Source organism: Emys orbicularis, chromosome 2, assembly GCF_028017835.1.
Source record: "Emys orbicularis isolate rEmyOrb1 chromosome 2, rEmyOrb1.hap1, whole genome shotgun sequence".
NCBI lineage: Eukaryota > Metazoa > Chordata > Testudines > Emydidae > Emys > Emys orbicularis.
In genome coordinates this window covers 52,108,133-52,130,423 of record NC_088684.1, presented here as the reverse complement: position 1 = coordinate 52,130,423, position 22,291 = coordinate 52,108,133, and the positions used below count along the sequence as shown (strand labels likewise).

The 22,291-nt window shown below is 45.2% G+C and overlaps 2 protein-coding genes across 3 annotated transcripts; one reads left to right on the top strand and one right to left on the bottom strand.

Annotated features, from left to right (window-relative positions):
- The first annotated feature begins 3,728 nt into the window (after positions 1-3,728).
- Positions 3,729-20,298, top strand: LOC135874625 (fatty acid-binding protein, adipocyte-like). 2 transcript variants are annotated; one of them, XM_065399511.1, is made up of 5 exons: positions 3,729-3,759; positions 7,534-7,644; positions 15,912-16,084; positions 19,184-19,285; positions 20,248-20,298. In XM_065399511.1, exons 1-5 carry the CDS (start codon positions 3,729-3,731, stop codon positions 20,296-20,298), a joined length of 468 nt encoding a protein of 155 aa, XP_065255583.1. The 2 variants fall into 2 exon arrangements, with proteins under 2 accessions (XP_065255583.1, XP_065255585.1); XM_065399513.1 differs by lacking the exons at positions 3,729-3,759; positions 7,534-7,644 and adding an exon at positions 15,110-15,182.
- LOC135874626 (myelin P2 protein-like) lies at positions 10,913-13,509 on the bottom strand. Its single transcript, XM_065399514.1, has 4 exons — positions 13,437-13,509; positions 11,728-11,900; positions 11,358-11,459; positions 10,913-10,963 (listed from the first exon to the last, which is right to left on the bottom strand). Exons 1-4 carry the CDS (start codon positions 13,507-13,509, stop codon positions 10,913-10,915), a joined length of 399 nt encoding a protein of 132 aa, XP_065255586.1.
- Positions 20,299-22,291: the final 1,993 nt, after the last annotated feature.

Sequence of the window (22,291 nt, the reverse complement as noted above, 5' to 3'; positions counted from 1 at the left end):
ACATTTTTCTGGACACCATGACTCCGTCTGTATTAGGGACACAGGATATGAAAGGCTAACATAGTACGTAGCCCTCTCCTGAGTGGTTCTTACCTACCTCTGACAGATACCTTAGGGAGTCTGTCTCTTTTTACACATCTATAGCTTGCCATTCTAATAGAGTAGGGCCTTCAAATCTGACCCAAACCTGATGTGACCTGACTACATGTGTTGGGATTGGGAAGGATCAGAAAATAACCTGACCCTATTGGGCTCGGGTCATCTCTGATCATCTCCTCCTGCCTGTGGGGTTGGTGTGGTGGCGGCTGCCTGTCCAGGTCCTGCCAGTTGCTGCCTTGCTGTGCTGTGTGTGTTGAGGAGTGAGTGTGCTGACGAGTCTCCCTCCACAGCACACACGGTGCAGAGAGGCAGTGGCAGGATTGGGGCATGCAGCTGCTGCCTTGCCCACCTCATGGGCAGGAGGTTGCTAGAGATGGATTGTGGGCACAGGGTACGGGGAAGAGGAAGCCTACAGCAGGCCAAGCCCCAAGGATGAGGTGGCAGCTCTGATATGGGTCTAGGGGAAAGTGTTGGGTCCAAGTTGGGTTGGATTTGAATAGGACTCAACGCCCTTGGATCAGATTCAGGTCGGCTCTGTCCAGGTTGGGTTCAGATCTAGGATCCTTTAAAATTAGGCTCGAGCAGACCTCAATAATACAGTCTCACTGAAATGAACTGAGTTGCATTCATTTTTATATGTGGAATAGTTCTTTAAATTCTTTGAATGATTCCAAAAGAGTAAAGCCAATGTGTTTGTGCTGGAGGGGACTGTGGCTCCTCTCCTGCTTTAGGCCCCAGTACTGCCAGTAAAATTACCCACATGCATAGGAGTTTGAAGAATCAGAGCTTTAGTGTCTGTGCCACAGGAACACACCACGTTTTCCCAGCACTTCACTACTTGTTTGCCATCCCTGAATCAAGACCCTTGGCCCACAGGCCAACAAGCGTGACCCAGTTTTCCTGTTCTCTACACCTCCCCAGTAACAAGGAGTTTTCCAGGAACAAAGCAGTCCTGATTCCACCCTTGAACAGTAGGTATTTTGCAGAAGCACTACATAAACAGAGCTGGCAGTTCTAGCACTTGTAATCCACCCCCACTGGATCTCACCTCAGGCAGAAGGTTCTTAAGGAGTCACCACTACATATTAGCTTCTCCTGAAGCAATTTGTTCCTTGGGGAGCCCAAATGATGGATAATCACTTCAGAGGAACCTTGCCGTTGATACCACAGACAAGAAGATACAACATTCAAGATGAAACCTGGGGCTAGGACTGAACTTTCCCTTCTGTTCAAAGAGCACAGGCTGCTAACATGTGAACTAAAGTCACCACTAGGGGGCAGCACTACAGATAGAGCCTTTGACAGCTTTATTATTATTTGTTATTAAAGTGACCACATTCACAAAATTCGGGGGGAAACCCCAACACAGAAAAGGTAAAACTGTCATTTCTCCCCATGAGGGTTGCCACCAGTCCAGGTTTCCCAGGATCTTCCCTTTTTTGTGGTAGTTGCCTGGAAAATATGTAAAGATGCTCAGTCACACTGCCAGTTGTCCAGTTTTATGGGCTCTGAACAATCCTAGATGTCCCATTTTTTTGTGTATCAGAGGTGGCAACCCTACTCCCCACCCCTTTGAGAAGCCAGTTTCTCACACTCATCCTCTTCCTTCACCTTAGGGGTTGGTGCTGCCACCAGCTGGGTTCTACTCTCGCAGCCTGGGTGGTGATTCTGCTGCTAATGCTGGCCTGGTGGTGGTGCCACTGGCTGGGGTTTGGTGATGGTCAAGTTGTGGGGGTGATCTGGTGCCACTGCCATGGTCCTCTTCCTGCTGCTGCTGCTCTCCCAATAGAAGGGGGATGGGGAGTATGGCTTCTCACAGCTTGTAGCAGTGCCCTCTGCTAGGTAAAGGAGTGAGGAGAGATGTTGTGCATAAAATGGGACAGTTGTCCCATTTTAAGATGTCAAATTTCCAGAACAGAGTCAAGACCATTGAAAAATGGAACTGTCTTGAGGGGGGAAAAGCAAGACACTTGGTCAGTTCATTTATTGTTTGAATTACAGGGGTCCAAACCAACATCAGGTCCTACAGAAGAATTGCAGCACCACCGTTATCAGAATAAACTCAGCCCATTCTATATAATCCACCTATGTGAAGGTGAGTAGGTTCTGTGCGATAGTTTAACTATAGGCTTTCAATGTACTACCTAGCATGGAACTGCAATTGATGAGACTTCTGTGCTTTAGTGAACTTCAGGATGTTCATTAATTAGAGTCCCCCTGGTAGCTCACTGGAACAGAGCAGCTGGTTAGAGCAATAGCTGAGCAGCTGCAGCCATAACATCAGCAAATTTATGAATCAGTTGGGGGCACCTGATTTGTAAAGTTTGATGCTTATTCAGTGGTGTGAACTTCACCCCGGACTCAGTGAAACAATCATGTCTACAGTGTGAATGTTCTGCTGTATCTTTTCTGCTGCAGTGCATTGGGGTCAGTGTTCTCTAGTGCCACCTACTGCTGGAGCTGGAGAATCAGCACTTAATAGGTCAGAGGAATGTACCAAATGTCAGCAAGCTGCAGGGATGGGAAAAGGTTGAGACTCTTGTTTTAAATGTCAAATGTTTTTTGTTTGTGAGCTGAGACTGAATACACATAGTGCACATGTTTAGCCCACTGGATAACTGTAAATATAAAACTCTGTGCTACTAATATTTGGTTTCTATGTCTCAAAGGTGGTTTAACCCTGCTCAGGGAGGGTAACTCACTTTGTGCGGACCCCTGGGTAGGTAAGATGTGTGATTCTGGAGAGTTGGGCAGAAAAACAGCAGCAGCATTTTCAAGTAAGGTGTGTTTAGAACTGATTTGCTGGAACGTACGAATTCTAGATCGCGGGGAGTGAATTTAGCTACGCAGTCACTGTGAGGAAGGTATGTATTGTCCACATTTTAGAGAAGGACCAGAGCGACAGAGGGCCACATTGTGTACGCCTTCTTGTGGGAGCAGGTACCACTCATGCAAATACTTCCATTGATGTCAGTGAGACACCTCATGTAAGTAATCACTCAGCAATGTGAGTAAGGGACTCACAAGGTGGTCCCGAGAAATTAATGGGGCTAATATGGCCCTAATTTGGGGTGATTACTCAACTTCAGACACCTGAGCCCTGATTTTCTGAGATGCTGAGCAGTCACAGTCAGACGGGCTTCAGACTGAATTGTGAGTGCCTAGCATCTTTGAAAAACAGGCTCCTCATGTCTAAAGTTGGGCACTCAAAAACCAAGGCACCCAGAAATAGACCACTTCTGAAAATGTGGGATAAAGAGATTAACACAGGGTCCCCGGGGTACTGCTGTGATAGAACCTGGGTCTCATGACTCCAAGGGCTTTGGAAAACAGGATCAGGCCCAAAGCAAAATGTGTGCGTTTCAGCTTTTCTAGTTATTTTGCTTTAAAGAAGCTAAATGTTTTGTGCAGCATGGCTGGGGGAAAAGTCATGCAGCTGCAGTCTCAGCAATGCTATCATTCGCTGTTGGTTGCGCCTTTTAAGACTATGCATTTGGAAATACAACATGTTGTGTGTTTGATATCTTGGTTTTATTTCTCAACAGATGATGTGGCAGTAAAGATCCCTGCTTATGCCTGGGTGAACTCTGATCCTGAGCAGAAGCCTGACCTCTGATACCTGTTCCACCATGTACCTGTTTCATTCTCTGTGGAGTGCTGGTATGGTGTTCCAAGGGACACTTCAGATATTTTACCACATGGCAGTTGCAGTGGATAAAGCATATATGATACCAATGAAACTGCAATCAGTTTGCATATCATTTTTTTCTCCTAATTGTGAAAATGGAGACTTTTTATTTTAATACCATGGTCCATTTTCACTAATTGTTATTAAAAGATCACTATGTCCCAACTAATTACCCCATCAGTGATAGCTGTATCTGCAAATGCTGGTTTTCCAGTTGCTTCTCCTGGACTCAAGCATGCTATATTTCCATGTCCATGTTAATTCTGGAAACTTATATCAACTCTCTTCTATTTCCAGTGTTCCTGGCAGTTGAAATGTTGTATCATCAGATAGAAGACTCAATAAATGTAATATGTAATTAAAGTTATTGTGGCAAATTCTATCAATTACACCAGTGCAGCCCAACTGACTTTAAGTTTGCATGGGTGTAACTGACAAGAGATTTGAATCTATTAACTGTAGCGTGGACATTAATGAGATATTATATTGATGGTATGTTTCCTAATTATTTTTGATCCTAAATTACTATCATAGTACACAGTCAAAGGAGCCAATTCCCATTACTAAGAATTCCTTCCCAACTTCCAGTTCTTTGGCCCAATTCTCTTTCCCTGGCATTGTGGTAATCTGGTTTCTAGCACCAGTGCAGCTCTTCTTCAGACTCACTTCCATAGTATGATCTAATCCAGGGGTTCTCAAACAGGGGGGTCGGGACCCCTCAGGGGGTCACAAGGTTATTACATGAGGGGTCGCAAGCTGTCAACCTCCACCCCAAACCCCGCTTTGCCTCCAGCATTTATAATGGTGTTAAATATATAAAAAGGTGTTCTTAATTTATAAGGGGGGTCGCACTCAGAGGCTTGCTATGTGAAAGGGGTCACCAGTAAAAAAGTTTGAGAGCCACTGACTAAGCTATGACTCCTGTTTCCTCTTCCCAGTTTAGTTCACCTCTTTCATTGACTCCCCAGTATATCCAGACTCATGCCCCAGCAAGTCCCAACTTCTTCCCAGCTGAAGTAATCTTTTCTCCCTTAACTATCTTGCTGAATTGTCCCCCACTGTTATGTATGTGACAGCGTGGCACAGGGCCTTCCAGATTAGAGGTGATTCATCCCTGACCCCACAGCTGCTTTTGGATTTCAGCAGAACAGTCCCTTCTGCTGAATTGGAGATTTATTACTGCTGCTTTTAAAAATGCTCCCATCCCCCTTTCCAGCTGATCAGGAAAACTTTAGTCCCCAGGTTGTTTTTCTAGTTTTCTAGTGTGGTTTCTTCAAACTCTTATGCCAGTTTGAAGGACAGATTGTCCAGACTGAGAACACCTTTGAAACACTATTCTCCTCAGTGAGCCAATCCTTGCTGACGTTCACAGTGGGTCTCTCCAGGCAATCCAGTTTTCCTGTACCGCCTTGTTGGAAAGGAATGCTTCACAGACAGAGGCATTCTCTAGCCCAATTTATACAGAGCTCATTGAAGTCAATGTGAGTCTTTTTGTCTTCAGTGGGTTTTGGGTCAGACCCATAATGAGAAGCCAAAGTATAATTGACTATAAACCCTTCCCTTCTTGAGGTGTGAAATCTTTAATGGGGATCAGACAAGGCCCTATCCCTCACTTGACAGCCCTAATGAGAGTGTAGTTCAGCAAGCAGGCTTTAAAACTTGGTGAGAATTTCCCACGGGTATTAATTTATCTGCATTTAAGAAACGAACATGGTTTATTGTAACAAATTACTCACAACAAAAGGTATGTAAGAGGGGAAAATGTACGTCCACTTTTGCAAAGTCTAGAAGCGTCTCTGGAGCATCTGTATGTCGGTAATATTACAAGTACAGAAACGAGGCTTTTGAAATAATTGTTTGATTAAAAACATAACAGTCGGAAAAGAAAGCCAGAAAATGAAGATTTGAACCAGACACTACCAGAAGCTTTGCATAGGCCCATTAGTGCTGCTCTCTCTCTCTCTCTCAGACACACACCAAGTTTGGGTGAGTCAGGAGCAAAGGAATTGATTTAATTAGAAAACATTTTAAACTTTGTAAATCGGATGGGATGGTAGAAACTGGATCCACTGTTACATCTGGCATATGCCTTCTGGCGGCACAAACAATGAACTAGAGGTTGGGTAAGTGATGTAGCCAATTTATCACAGCAGCATTATCTAGAGACGTCAAGCACATTCATCTACCATCAAGATGATAAAGAGGGCAGTCCATCATCAGAGATATGCTATTTGTTCTTGAGCTCCACGGGGGCAGGATGGGGAGCTCAAGTAGATTAACAGTAAAGATATAAGTTAAACTGCCCATGACTCCAACATATCCTGTTGTAACGAAGAAGGATCTTATGGCCTGGTCTACACTACGCCTTTAATTCGGATTTAGTGGCTTTAATTCGAATTAACTCTGGAACCGTCCACACAACGAAGCCATTTAATTCGAATTAAAGAGCCCTTTAATTCGATTTCTGTACTCCTCCTCGACGAGAGGCGTAGCGTCAAAATCGGTATTGTTAATCCGAATTAAGGTTAGTGTGGCCGCAATTCGATGTTATTGGCAATTAGATGTTATTGGCTACCCACAATGCAACGCTCTGGAAATCGATGCTACTACGGTAGCTTGGACGCACACCACCGAATTAATGGTGCCTAGTGTGGCCGAATACATTCGAATTTATAAAATCGGTTTCCTAAATTCGAATTATATAAATTCGGATTAATCCTGTAGTGTAGACATACCCTTTGGCTCATATGGTTATCTGGGGGGCATGCAAGAGCATATCCAGAGACACTAGAGGCTGCAGATGTGAGTTGTCTATCTGTCAAGAAATGCTACATCAATGCAAAACATAGTCCTGAGCCTCCTGTTGCTGCCATTCCTTAGAAAGTTTGTGTCCGAGGTACTGTCTGGGAAGCTCAATGGTTTCAAAAAAGTGGTCACATTATCTGGCATTTTGGATGTGGCTTTGAGATGAAATTGTGACGTAAGCTGTCTTGGTGGTTGACTGTGCGCAACAATGCAGCCCTGGATCTGCCCTCACACCTAATTGTTGGGGCAGCAATGGGAGCTGGGAGTGGAAGCGTGGAGATGTGAGTTGTCTGGGTTGCACCAGATGATACGAAGGCCATAGTTGATACTTGAGTCCAGCTTCCCACAATAATGACTGGAGATCCAAGCTGCTGCACAGTATTCCATGGATACAATCATTATGGGACTGGTAGATGTCTGTCAGGTTGCAGCACTGCCGCCGTAGGAGTTGCTGGCAAGGCTGCAGAGAAATGGGATTCCTGACTGAATTTTAGCATGTTTGCTTTCTATGTTGTTGAAAGGACAGACAGCTGTCAAGCTTTATTTCCAAATAAGTAAGTCATGGTTAAAAAAACAATTGGCTGATTGCTTGGGAGGATCTGTAGCTGCCAATGTCATTGTTACTTAGATTAGGTATTTTTTTTATCTTGCTCATTTTGGTCCCCACTTTTAAATATGGCCCTCTAGCATAAGATTTATATTTTTGATGGGTGGTAGAGTTTGGGACTACCAAATTGTAGGGTGTTTACTGTAATTAGCTCTGCTTTCAGTATTGTGGCTAAGGAAATAAAAGTGCTGGTGACTGGAATCTGATTCCTAGCACTGTTTTATCCCTACACTATCTGTCACTAGTTGGCCTTGAGTATTACGTATTCAGGCCATTTTTAAAGAGAAGTTGTCAGGGTTTACATGTCTCACGCCTTCTTTTTTCTCCATGGTAGCAGCAGCTGTTCTTGTCAATGCCCAGCAAACTCCCACAACGCCTGAGCTATTCTTGGGAACTTGGAAACTCGTCTCCAGTGAAAACTTTGAGGAATACATGAAAGAACTGGGTGAGACATTATTATTTTGACAGGGGACTGGAAATGTGTCTGCCTTCAGAGAGAAGGTGCTGAGTCTGTCCTTTGTTCCTCTGCTTCTCTGAAGTGGCAAAGCTGTACTTGGTGTACATCCAGAGAAGGGCTGGAAGGAAAGGTGACTAACTCGCCTTCACATTTTGCTGATCCTGGGGCCATCAGGCACTGCCCTGGTCCCAGCACAGGTTTGAGCAGCCTACAGGCTGCTGTATCTTGCATTGGCTGCAAATAACTCCCAGAGGTTATGGCACCTGATGATGAGCCAGCTGCAGGGACTCTTTAGCTATAATCACCATGGTGGATTTCAGGACAAAGTAAAAGGGGGAGTTATGTTAGGTTTTATCAGTGGTGTAAGTAGGGCGGTCCGGTCCAGTCTGCCATACAAGTAAGCTATTTATAGCCGGTATGGCATACTGGAAAGACACAGGAGGAGCAGAACGCCAGGCTGCCGGGCAGCCCCATGCCAGCAGCTCCTGCAGCGTGGCTGTACTGCCCCCAGCCCTTCCACACAGCTGCGTGCCTGCGTCTCCTATCCGGGGTTTGTACAGCAGCCCTGCCGGAGGACAGGGCTGGGATGGTACAGAGCTGCTGGCATGGGGCTGCCAGTGCTCCTTTCGCCGCGATGGTTCCCGGGAGAGCGCTGTGGTTCAAGGCTCTCCCAGGAACCGCAGCGGTGAAAGGAGCAGAACCCCACGCCGGCAGCTTCTCCCACACGGCTGTACCGTCCCAGCCTCCCCCACCCAGCCCTGTCCTCTGGCGGGGCTGCTCTACAGACCCTGGACAGGACTCAGGAGATGCAGCTGCATGGAAGGGCTGGGGGCAAGGCTGAGGGCTATACAGCCGCACCAGAGGAGCTACCGGTATGGGGCTCGGTTGCCAGCATGTTTGAAAAAAATATTCTCTGCTGTCAGAAGGAGCTAGTTTGAAGCTCTTCTGCTGGCAATTCCCAAAGCAGGTGTGACTGTGAACTGGCTATTGTTCCAGAGAGCAAGCCCTCTTCTCTTAGCAGCCCACACAGCAGCTGTGCCGTGTCCACCCACTGGGAGCACTCCCCCCTGCAAGTAACATGGGATGGATCGTGGGGAGGGAAGAGGAGAGCGCAGAGCCCCAGGCTGGGGTCATGTGAGGAGTCATGTGCCCCCCCCAGCTTTAGCTGGTGCAGCGTACCGGTAAGAAATGAATTCTACTTGCACCACTGGCTTTTATCAATCTCTACTAAAGTCAACATCCTGTATTAAGAGGAAAGGGAAATCTAGGTTTCTGAGAGTGATAGAAACAGGAAACAAATAGAGTGCTCTTCAATGACAGAGCAGAACTTCCTGGAAAAAGTTAGGGGTGAAGATGGGCCAGACAGCGCCAAAGGCAATACCATAATTATCTGTTTAATACTCAAGCTACTACTGATGGCTAAGTGATACTCCCATATCATGCACTTTCTCGGTATCAGAAAGGGGTGCAGAATGAGATTTTCTCCAACTCTTGTGCTATTGCTTCATCCCTGTTAGAGGTCTAGAATGCACCACTGGAACTCTTACATACTGGAAACTCAAAAGCGTGTCTCTTTCACCAGCAGAAGTTAGTCCAGTAAAAATTACCTCACCCACCTTGTCTCTTTAATAAAAGATGACACACAGTCCATTCCTATAGTAGGAGACCAGTATTGTACCTAAATTGAGAGGCACTGGGGCCAACTAGGAAGTTACAGGCCAACAAACCTTACTTCAGCATCTGGCAAGGTGAGGACCGGAATAATAACTAAAGGCAGAGCTCTAAAAGCCAGAGGTGAAAGCAAAAGGAACAAGCCAAAACCTGTTTTGAAATGGTAAGTTATCTTCCCAGTAGCATCGCGTGCCAGTTAAAGTAGATGAAGAAAGATAGTTGACTTGTCTTTTGAAAAAAAGCTTTTTTGTAAGTCTCTCTCAAGAGATGAGGTTGGAAGATAATTAGTCTCAGGGGAAAGGCAAATAATTGGCAACTGGTAAAGGAGGAAGGTTATGCAATTTTGAACATTGTAAAGTAGTACACATCCCTGGGGTGCTCCAATGGTAATAAGATGAGTCTTATATATGTTTGTTAACGATCCTGAACAGGGGGTTTTAGAGATGACAATTTACCAGTAATTTAAAAATTGATTAGGTGAGACTAAGGAAGATTGTTTTCCTTGCTTTTGAGGAATTGCAGAGCAGGCTAATGAGCAGCACAAATGCTGGTGAAAATCATTGGTGATGAGTGAAAGGTAACTGCTACCGGACCAATCAGTTTGAGCTACTTACACACACTGCAGAATTCTCAGTCAATAACAATTACACAAAGACAAGTGTCATTGAAAGGATGCAGCAATTAGAAACCAGAATATATTGAGATGGGATTGAAGGCAGAAGGACTTCTTATGCCACTATATAAAATTGTTAGCACCCTCATCTTGAGCATTGTGCTCATCTCTGAGTGTTCATCTCAGGAGAAGGAGACATCAGTAACAAAGATCCAGAAAAGAGGAGATAAGTGATTTTTTAATAATAGTTTAGGACGTTCGTTTGTTTCCAAGACCTCCGCAGGAAGCTCTGTAACTATATTCCTTCTCCTACCTGGACAGACTTCCATGGGGGTATTCTAGACCTCCCATTTCCTAGCATTCTTCTTGAAGCAGTGGGGTTTTCCCACTTGGTGTTCCCTCTACCATATTCCTTTGACTATCATCCATGCATTTTTGGGTCTGTCCCTCAATTACACGATCCCCATTTCTTTTTGTTAATCCCCAGAATGGGAAGAAGCCAATCTTGTGCTGAGGGTTTGGCTTTTTGGGGCACTCCTGCCCTAATCAAGGTCAAGTAGGCCACTTCAGGTATATCTTTTCCCCACTTAGACACCTGTGGGTGGCTTGTGCCAGCTGATGTGGGTTGGGGCTAAGGGACTGTTTAATTGCAGTGTAGACATTTGGTCTCAGGCTGCCCTGGGCTCTAGGATACTGAGATGGGAGAAGCCCAGGCTGTGGCCTGATTGCAGTATAAGCAGATCTTTCCAAGGGATCAGGCATCACTACCACACAAATACTCTAGGACATTAGTCTGGAAATATTTTATTCACTCGCCCCAGTTCAAACAAGTAGTAACTAAACTGAAGTATGGTACATTGCGGGCACATGACTATTCAAAACTTTTGCAAACAGAAGGAAAACAGTAGCCTTTATCTTGTGGAACTGAGCCAGTTCCCAGCAGCAAGTTACAGTTAACTGCAGATAGTTTCTTCATGCTTTCTCGTAGACTCTAGTGCAGATGGCATACTTCATGGTACATTCCTAGAAGGATAAAGAGGAGTTCAATGAAATTACAATAGCAAGACAAAATAGAAATGTCTCAACAAAGCTGTTCAGGTGCATGCTAGACTTGCAGAAGGTAGAGAGCATTCAAATAGACTGCAATCTAAGTCACCACCTTTAGCACTGAATTACATTAGTAATCCACTGGTCTCAAAAGTTTAGAAGAAGTTATTGTACAGCAATGGTCTTTAAGCAGTACTTAGAAGTAGCTAAAACAATTTCCAACGCTGTTCAAAGATACAACATGAGGGGTTTTCACTTGTTAATAAAAACACTGGTCCACATTATCCAAAATGAAGAGATTAACATGGGGATTCAGCTATCTGTGAAGAGCAGTGTTCATTGGTCAGATAGCAGGAACTGTCTCACTTACCACGACCATCTTCCCATCCACCACCTCTCTCTTTATTGTGGTCTCTTTGTCATCCCATTTCTGCACATGAATCATTGAGCCATTGTCCAAGGTTACAACACTCTGGAAAGACATAACAGCAAGGTGAGCGATTTTGCCAGCATCTTGCAAGTTAAAGGGGCTATTTACCCCATGTACCATACCATGTTCTCAGCTCTGTGTCCTAATCAAAATTCCAGATCCATGGTACAGCTGTATCTGATGGTTTTCAGACTGTAGTGCTTTCAAGTAGATTATCCTATCCCCTCCCTCCGCCCAAAGAGAACAAGAAAATCCACACATCACAAGCTGATCAGTAACACCAAGCACTCCCCCCGCCCCAACACCTTACTTTAGTTTTCCTGTTATCTGTTGTGGTTTCCTCAAATTCTTGGCCCAGCTTGAAGGAGATCTCTGTATTTTTAACAGGGCTCTCTGTTTTGATTGTTAGCATATCCTCATCAGCACTGATGAGGACAGTAGGCTTTGCCAGGCTGCCCAGTTTCCTCATGGCAAAGCCCACTCCTGAAGAAGACACACAAGATACCATCTAAGATTTCACTCTGATCTGAAAACAAAGGAAAGACAGCAGTTCTGTCTGGCAATGAAGGAGAGAGCACAAAGCGTAGCCTGGAAACAGAGAGTGGGACAATTAGGAGGACATGCACAGATAAACACCCTGTCCCCCCGAAAAGGCATCATAAGTATAGATGTGTATTTCCCCCCACCCACCAGATAGTCAGCAGGCTTAAAGGATCCTTAGCTGATCATCTCTTACTTCAGAGAGAAATTTTCCTTTTGATAAAATATTTCCAGGTATCTTTATTAAAGATGTGAGGAATACACACATTTTGGGGAGTCAAGAGGTTTCCCCATCTCCCATGTCAAACCAAACACTGAAGGAGCAGGTAGAGGAGAGAATCAGAGGCGCACAGTTATGGGAGGCGGTGTTCTCTAGTGGATTTACCACTAGATGAGGACTCAGGAGACCTGGGTTCTTTCCCCAGCTCTTCCACTGGGCTTCTGGGTGACCTTGTGCAAGTCACTTAACCTCTCTGTGCCTCAGTTTCTCATCTATAAAATGGGGATAATGATACTGGTGTCCTTTGTAAAGCACTTTAAGATCTATCAGTGAAAGTTACTATACAAGAGCCCAGTATTCATTATCATTGTATTTTACTACATCATGGCAGCTGCCATTTTACCTTTAGTTGTATGCCTTTATGCATACATGCTTTTTTGTTTTGTGTCTACAAGTCTAGCTAAATAGCAGGATTATTATGCAAGCCAGTCTACAATCTTGCCCCTTTCCATCTCACCTATTTAGATGTGTTCTGCTTCATTTATGACTCCCCATATAAGCCACTGGATAGGTTGCCTCAGTGACACCTGTGTAACTGATTTGAATACAGGTTCACCAATGGAGCATGAAATTTACTCTAGTGTATTTATTATTATTATTTATTATAATACTTTACACTTTAAGATCTTTACACTTGGGGAGGGATAGCTCAGTGGTTTGAGCATTGGCCTGTTAAACCCAGGGTTGTGAGTTCAATCCTTGAGGGGGCCACTTAGGGATCTGGGGCAAAATCAGTACTTGGTCCTGCTAGTAAAGGCAGGGGGCTGGACTCAATGACCTTTCAAGGTCCCTTCCAGTTCTAGGAGATGGGATATCTCCAATAAATACTATATCTCTACAATGCCTTTTTACCTCCTCCCCACCCAGTGTGGCAATTTAAGACTATACGTAGCATATTGTCATTTTCAGACTGAACAGGGATATTGATGAGAACTAATTAAGTAACTATGTTGTATACCTTGGCACTCTACAAGATAGCACCTGTATGTATCTGATCCCTACACAAACTACATACTCTAGGAAATGCAGTATCAAGAAATAGGAACACCCTTGAGTACAATTAACTGGCAGCCCCTGAAAATCAGTATAAGTTTGGGGTTTTTTGGTTAAGTTACAAGGGTAAACTCCAAACCCACTACAGTTTATCTGAAGAGAAAAAGCATCACAAGATTATTCATTAAGAAAACAGTATTTCTCACCTAATTCTTTCATATAATCTTCAAATTTTTCACTGGAGACAAGTTTCCAGGTTCCTAAGAACTGATCACACATTCTGTAGGGATTTACTAGACAATAATCCTTAGAGGGGAAAACCCCCAAACTTTCAGCAAGAAAGCAACCAGCAATATATCACAGCCCCCCCCCCTCCCTTATTTTTAAAGATTTCCTGGACATGTGATACTTGGGAGCTGATCAATGGGAGAAAATTAATGTCAGGCCCCCTAATTACCAGTATTTCATTTTTGTAACAAAGTTAAACTCAAGGTGCTTACGGTAAAAACCATAAGGGAAGAAAGAATCCACAAACTCAAGCCCTGGTTCTGCAAGTACTTATGCATGTGCTTAAATATTCCCTTTGGCTTCAGTGTTTCTAAAGTTAAGTACATATTTGCAGGATAATGATCTTAGCTTTCACCTGACACTATAGGGGATCATTTGAAAAGAAATTAGCCTTCCAAAACAAGAGTTGCATCTGTCTTAAAGGGACAGGGTCAACTATTTAAGCCCCCATAAAGTAAGTGGAATTTAAAAAACAGTGGATTATATTCCTAAAGTCTCCATGATACCTTGCATATAATATTGTATTTTAAAGAAACAAACAATCCTCGGGTTCTAGTTGAACTGCCTCCCTTCCCTCCCAGCAACAGCTGAGCCAACAGAGCTAGAAGCCAAATCAGGACTGTCAGGAGCTCTGTGGCACATAATGATTAGTGGGGGTTCGGTATCGCAGATGGAATGATAAATTGGGAGGATTCTTAACTGATGTGGGTATTGAGCAGTGCTTCTATATCCTGGGCAATTTCCCAAAATTTGGGAATTTGTGAGTAAAATGTTTCAACCTGGGAAATTGGGAATTTTCATTCAAAACATTTTACTCACAAATTCCCAGATTTTGGGAAATTGCCCAGGATATAGAAGCACTGTAAAAAACTTTATCTGGGAATTTTTCACCAGATTTGGGAATTTTTTAGTGCTAGGTTGGGAAAAGTTGGCATCACAATATCGAAGCACTGGTATTGAAGGACTTTTGTGGTCATGGCAGAGCAGCCCTCTGCACTGCCGCTGGTGGGAGCAGGGGGGGAAGTTGACAAAAAGTTGAAGTACATCACCACTCCCCGTCCCCCAATTTGAGCACTGTACTTAGGGGAGGAGATAAGATGTTGGTGGAGCCAGGTTTGAGAGCAATCAGAACTTGCTCAGTTTAGGGGGAAGGTCAGAACTTGCTAGGAGCCAGGAAACATCACCACAGGCAGTAATCAAGCCTTGTGTAGGGCCTGACAGGCAAATCAGGAAGGGACTCTTTGAAGCTACACAAACTGACAGGTCTCTTTACAGCTGATCCCTCTCTAACTGGGGAAGGCTGATTCTTCATATTTACTATGTTTCTCCATTGAAAACACTCAGTTTTGAATAGCAGATTAATTTGGGATTAGTGACCTTTATTAATTGCCCTTTTGTGCTAAATGAAATAACAGTGAAAGTGATTGGAGTCCTTACATTGCCTCTCCTGATTGGTTGTCCCTGAGTATCACATGTTTAGGGCATCTTTAAAATGAAGTGCCTGAGCACCTATATTTCATAGCAGTTTCTGATCTTAGAAGGAGACTACTTTCTTCTTTGCTTAGTAATTTTTCCAGTTATATTTTACATCATGTGTGAGCCATTTTTAGGAATCTGGAAACTCATTTCTAGTGAAAACTTTGAGAGCTATATGAAAGAATTGGGTAAGGACTATATTAAAAGTTAAGCAGGTTTTTTTTTTTTCTTTTCTTAAAATAGAAGATATTGAGAGTGCATTTGGGGTTTTTTTCCTTCTATTTATGAATGATTCACTCTGGTAACAGAGTGGAATGGCTTTATAGTATTGATATGTTTGAATTTGGGGTGGTAGAACATTTTCATTATATATTACAAATCTTTCCTAATGAATAGTCAATTTGCTAATCTTCCCTCCTCTAAGAAAGAAGAGCTATCTTGTATCTGCATGGAGCTGTTTACTGATATTGTATTCTTAACTATTGATTGTGAATCCACAAACAAATTATCACTCATAAGCAGGAAATGTTATGAGGGCTCTAATGTAATTACTTGAATGGCTGATACTAGGTATGTAGCCAAACAAACACCTCTATTATTTAGGAAAGCTTGGATTAAGATTTAAACTCCACATCTATTGCTTGTATTTAGTTGTCTCCTAGAGCATGCTAGTACAACTCAATTTACTGTTTCAACTTCTAAGGTGACTATTAAAATGGCACCTTCTTACAACATACAGAGGGAAAAGGTCTATATAGTATCTGATGGTCTCTTTTTGGTACTTCTATTAGAACTGCAGCGTCTACCTGACCGAGGGAGCCATGACTTCTAGTACATCCACAGACCTATTTACCGAGCTCTCTCTCCTGGAGGTGTATGTAAAATCCAAGTTGGTAACTTGTACCTTTCTTTTCAAGGAGTGGGTTTTGCTACTAGGAAGCTTGGCAGCCTGGCCAAGCCTAGTGTGGTGATCAGCACCAATGATGACATAATAACCATCAAGACAGAGAGCACCTTTAAAAACACAGAGATCTCCTTCAAGCTGGGGGAAGAGTTTGAGGAAACCACAGCAGATGACAGGAAAACCAAGGTGAGGGCTAATCTTTAAAGGTGACCTGCAAAGGACTTTTGGGTTTGTGCCCTTTCGTGCTTCATGATGACTTTCTTTAGACATGGTTCCCTTCTGCCCCTGCCTCATAAGAACTGGGGAGGTCATGCTCGGCACTTCTGGTTGGCTTTGGGGCAATCCTCATGCCCATTGTGCTCCCACAATAAGGTCCAACAACTTCCTTTCTCTGAAGTGTTCACTAGTCACTGGAACTAACAGATGGTAAATAAAATGCTTACTCTAAAAAATCCCTTCTATAAATGGCTTGGCTTTCAATGTTTGTTAAAATACACCTCTACCCTGATATAACGCGGTCCTCAGGAGCCAAAAATCCCTAATGTGTTATTGGCGCTACCCTGTTATATCGGGGTAGCGGCAGCAGGGTTCCAGCGGTGATTTAAAGAGCCCGGGGCTCCCCGGAGCACCGGGCCCTTTAAAGTGCTGCCCGAGCCCCGGGGTTACCGCACTATATGCAAACCTGTTATATTGGGTTGCATTATATCTGGGTAGAGGTGTAGTAATTTGACTACTTAAGTTGCCCTTTCCTTTTTGGGTAGGAAAGACTGGAATTGCTAACACTCAACTAAAAACACAACAAAAAACTGACCATATCCAGCCCTCCTTCATACACTACAAAGCAGAAAATGGGCACAAGCCCAGCTCTCCCCTCTAAAGGCTGACCAGTAAATGCTCCTTATCTGCTGCATGGTGTCGAATAGGAGTTTCTCTCCGGGTCCGGCGGTAAGAAATTGATCTTCTGGGATTGATTTATCGCGTCTTGTCTAGATGCGATAAATCGATCCCGGAAGTGCTCGACGCCGGTACTCCTGCTCCGCGAGAGGAGTACGCGGAGTCGACGGGGGAGCCTGCCTGCCGCGTCTGGACCCGCGGTAAGTTCGAACTAAGGTACTTTGACTTCAGCTACATTATTAACGTAGCTGAAGTTGTGTATCTTAGTTCGAAGTGGGGGGTTAGTGTGGACCAGGCCTTGGGACTAGCTGCAAAACTTCAATAGCAGGATGTTTTCACTGAATTCAAGGTGCCTGAGGCCCAGAAAATTACTCAAGAGGACAAGTGCGTGAGGGGAGTGTTATGTAGTAGTCTTGGCAGTGGCACCTTATACTATGTCGAATCACTCTCACATTGGTCAGGATGGAATAGGGCTTTTCTCCCTTTAGATAAGACTAGAATTTCTACTCCCCTTCCTTGCCATGCTTTCTTAACTGCCTCCAGTAGGCACAGCTGCATATGTGGTGGGCCAAAGCAGATGGTGCCCCTATGCACTACATCAAATCACAAGTGATAACACAAGGTAGTTGGGACTAGCCCCAACTCCAGAGGTGAAAGTAAGCTGGTACATAATACCAGCAAGAGTCGGCACGCAGTACCGGACCGACTTCCCCAGGTGGCAATTTAAAGGGCCTGGGGCTCTCAGCAGCAGCTAGATCCTGGGGCCCTTTAAATTGCTGCACCAGCCCTGCTGCCGGAGCCCCCAGGTAGCAGAAGTGGCCGGGACCCCTGGGGCTCCGCCGCGGTAGCGAGCTCCTGGCCCATTAAATCACCACCGGAGCCCCGCCGCTACTACCCCAGGGCTCGGGCAGCAATTTAAAGGGCCAGGGGCTCCCAGCTACTGCAGTGGAGCTGTGGGCCCTTTAAATCTCCACCAGAGCCCTGAGGTAGCAGCAGCTGGGAGCCCCTGGGGATCCGTGGCCAATTTAAAGGGCCCGGGGCTCTGCTGTGGTAGTGTCGGCCGGGAGCCCCAGGCTCTTTAAATCGCCGTCGGAGCCCTTAGCCGCCGCTGCTACCCTCGGGCTCCGACAGCGGAGCTCAGGCTGCGATTTAAAGGGCCTGGGGCTCCACTGCGGTCAGGGCCGTCTTTACCCATAGGCAAAGTAGGCAGCTGCGTAGGGCACCAGGAAATTCGGGGCACCAAATTTCCTGGTGCCCTGCGCAGCTGTGTGCTGCCCCTGCCCCTGCTCCGGCTCTTCCCCAGGCCCCCGCCCCTGCTCCACCCCACCCCAGCCCTGCCCCCACTCCCCTGAAGATTGCAGCCAGGCCTGATCCTGCACTCACCACATAAGTGGAGTGACCCAGCCCCAGCCTGCTCCGCTCCCCTGGCTCCCAGCTGTGCCGCTGGCGAGTGCTGGGGGGCGGTCTCCCCCCTCCCCCCAAGCCTGGGAGCCAGGGGAGTAGAGCAGGCCTCCGCGGGGGACTGGCCCCAGGCCGACCAGAGCGGGGCTGGCCACTTCCTGCGGTAAGTGGAGTGACCCGGCCCTATCCTGCTCTACTCCCTTGGCTTGGGGGAAGGGGGAACCACCCCCCAGCACTCGCCGGTGGCGCAGCTGGGAGCTAGGGGAGCGGAGCAGGCTGGGGCTGGGTCGCTCCACTTCCCACAGGAAGTGACCAGCCGCCCTCCCCCACACAGCCCACCTGCGGAGGGCACCAAAATAGCTAGGGATGGCCCTGACTGTGGTAGTAGGAGCCCCGGACCCTTTAAATGGCCCCCAGCCACCTCCGCAGCTGGTAGCTCTGGCAGTGATTTAAAGGGCCCGGGGCTCCCAGCCACCACTGCCACTTGCTAAATCTTGGTTTTTTTTTTTTTTTTTGTGTGTGTGGGTGTTTTTTTTTTTTTTGTTGTTTTTGTTTTTTTTTAGGGCATGGGGCTCTAAAGGCCACACCCCTTCCTGTTGAGGCCCTGACCCCTGCTCAGGACTCAAGGACTTAGCAGTACACTTAAGTTACTTTCACCCCTGCCCAACTCCACTCTCCATCTGTGTCTCCTGACACCTTTTCTTCCAGCGGGGGGAAGAGGGGCTGACAAAATGGATGTATTGCGGTGGCACATGTATCCCATGCTAGTCAAGGCTCACAGCTACAGTACAATGGGATCTGTGCCTTCTCAGGAGCTGTGCAAGCAGTGGTAAAGAAGAGTCTGAAACCTGGGTCTTCCCAGGAAGCTTCCTGAAAGCCAGCTTGAATATCTGCTGTGAACATGGGATTTGTTAAATGATTGAAGAGGCAAATCTTCTGTGTGCTGTGACTGTCTGACCCAGAGTCCCTCTGCTTCTTTTGTCTTGGCAGAGCATTATCACCTTGGACAATGGTGCTTTGATTCATGTGCAGAAGTGGGATGGCAAAGAGACGACAATAAAGAGAGAACTGGTGGATAGTAAGCTTGTGGTGGTGAGTTCAATTTTTTTTTTTTTTTTAAACCCTCATCTGAGCACTAAATACTCTAGCTGAAACAGAAATGCTCATTAAGAGCTGCTGGTGCATGTAAGAAAGTGAAGTACAGAAATATGGTTACCCCTCTTTTGCCTGAGCAGATGGGCAAAACTTGGCCTAGTTCCTCTTTACTTAGGAGGAAGAGTTGATTTGACATCCAGTATTTACAGTGCACAAAGTCCTGTTTCCCTGAACAGACAGCATCTTTGCTCACAGTTCCAAGCCCCTCTCCTGCCAGTACTTAGCCCAAAAGTGTTCAGTCTCTTGAGGTTCTCCAGGCTAGGTTCTAAGGTTCTGGCTGTATCCTTGACTCTCTGCTTCTTTGCCACTTCTGCATCTCTTCATGCACAGAGATGCAAACCTCCACCAAACAAGAACCTGGATTGTGCAACATATACCTTTCATCTTAGGTGATGATTATACCTGTGTTTGGGTGGAGGCTCCTCGTGTTTCAGCTATCTGGTTCTAAAAAGGCACTTAATTATTTCTTACACTTATCACAAATGAAGGGGGACTGTTATACCCACCATTTTAAACAAGGTTTAGCCCAACCCATAACATACAAAGTAGGAAAGTTCCACTTCAAACAAAACTAGTGGAGAACCACTAAAGAGACCAAAACCCAAGAGTTTGTATTCTTGTACTAAACACCAATCTGAGTGCTGGACAGAAAGTTAGAGGCAGACATGCAGCCTGCAGTTCCAGTATACTAGTGCTGGCTGAGAAGCTGATATTACGATCACTCTGTAACATGTTCCAGGAGGCAAGAAATGCTTTACTCTTATGCAACATTAAATATCAGAGTGACAAATACTAAATAAACACCTTGGACTCTGATATGACCGATATCCTTGTTCACTTAAACTCCTAGAACTCTGCTGTAATAGTGCAGAAATTGAATTAATCATCTTGCCTTCTAGGAATGCACCATGAACAAGGTCACCAGCACTAGAGTCTATGAGAGAGCCTGAGGAATTCCCATCTCCCTGTTGGATCAGAACTTGCTGTTAAGAATCCGTTCAATGACTGTTGCTGCACGACACTACTGTCCAATTCTGCAAGCTTCAATCACTTTGAGATGCAGCTTTACTAGGAATATGCTTGTAACTAATCTGCAGTTAGTGACTGTGGCTATTAAATGAAACATTTCTGAGCACATAGTGGGGATTGTCTAATCTTGGTTTATTCTTTGCCAAAGGAAGGTTAACTGTCTAATACTGACCTCTGTGGTGGTGGAGTAACATAGGCTTTGAGAGCAATTGTCTGACTACAGCTGCTTTACACAGAGTGACTATTGTCAGAACAATATTTCAACAGGGCTGCCAACGCTGTCCTAGCTAAAGCAATCATGCTTGCTTAGCAATCACTGTCCTTAAACAGCTCTTTGCATATGATTGTTTGAGGATATGGATTGAGTTTTAAACTCAAGTAGGGAAGCCCCTCCATTTTAAGTTCCACAGTACTTAAGAGCTAGATGTTCCCAGAACCCTGCTTAATACAGTATCTAGTCCCTGAAATCTAATAGACCCTTGTGAAAATAACTGACCATAGTCCATGTTCTAGTTTTACTAGACAGCAAGTATTCCCATGCTGCTGGCTTATGCAAGTACATGTAAAAATTCCACCAGCTTGCAGCTCCACTTGAGTCAGAACAAAACTCAACTAAAGCAGCAAGACCCTCTAAAGCTAACAAAACTGGTTTTCTACACATCAGTGTAAATAGCATTACACACTGACCACTTCCGTACCTCCCATTCTTTGAGTAGTGGCATATATACACCTGATTCAGGTACAGTAACTCCTCACTTAAAGTCATCCTGGTTAATGTTGCTGATCAATGAAGGAACATGCACAATTTTAAATGAGCAATGCTCCCTTCTAATGTTGTTTGGCAACTGCTTGCAGGAAGAGCAGCCTGTTGCAGCTAGCTGGTGGGGGCTTGGAACCAGGGTGGACTGGCAGCCCCCACCCCCATCAGCTCCCCACTCCCTTAAGTTCCCTGTGCAGCAGCTGCCCAGCAGGCTAGCACTTGTAGCTGTCCCTCCCCCCACTGCCATGTGCTGCTCCTGCCCTCTGCCTTGGAGCTGCTCCCTGAGACTCCTGCTTGCTGTGTGTGGGGGGAGGGGGAAAGGAGGAAGAGGGGGGGTAATGTCAGTGTCTTCCTGCACCCTGCTTACCCCATCTTCCATAGAGCAGGGGGGACACAACAGGGCTCAGGATGGAGGGAGTTTGCTGGCAACAGCTGCAGTCTCAGCAAGCTGATCTAATTAACAAGGCAGTGTAATTAAAGGGGAAATGTGCATCTCTCTCTCTCACACACACACACACACACTGTCTCTGCGATGCTATCTCCCCTCCCTCTATTCCAGGTGCCCTGTAGAGTGTGAGAGTTAACCCTTGAGGGCTCAGCCAACTGCTAGATCATCATTTAGCAGTAAGGCATTCCCTGGGAAATATCCCACCCTCTGACTCCTCCACCTCAACCAAGCTTCACAATCCTCATCGCTGTGTACCAGTATTAAATTGTTTGTTTAAGACTTAGTGTGTGTGTGTATAATAAAGTATTTTGTCTGGTGGGAAAAAAAATTCCCTGGAACCTAACCCCTCATTTACATTAATTCTTATGGGGAAATTGGATTCACTTATCATTTTGCTTAAAGTCACATTTTTTCAGGAACATAACTACAACGTTAAGTGAGGCATTACTGTATATCATTCTGTCTCTTGTTTAGATCTTCAGTTTCCTACTAACACAGGACTTGAAATGGTATGTGACTGGAAGCCTATTATTAGGGCCCTACCAAATTCATGACCCATTCTGGTAATTTTCACAGCCATATGATTTGAAAATTGGTAAATTTACCATTTTCAGATGTTTAAATCTGAAATTTCAGGGTGTTGTAACCATGAGGTCCTGACCAAAAGGGAGCTATGGAGAGGGGGGGTCACAGGATTACCACCCTC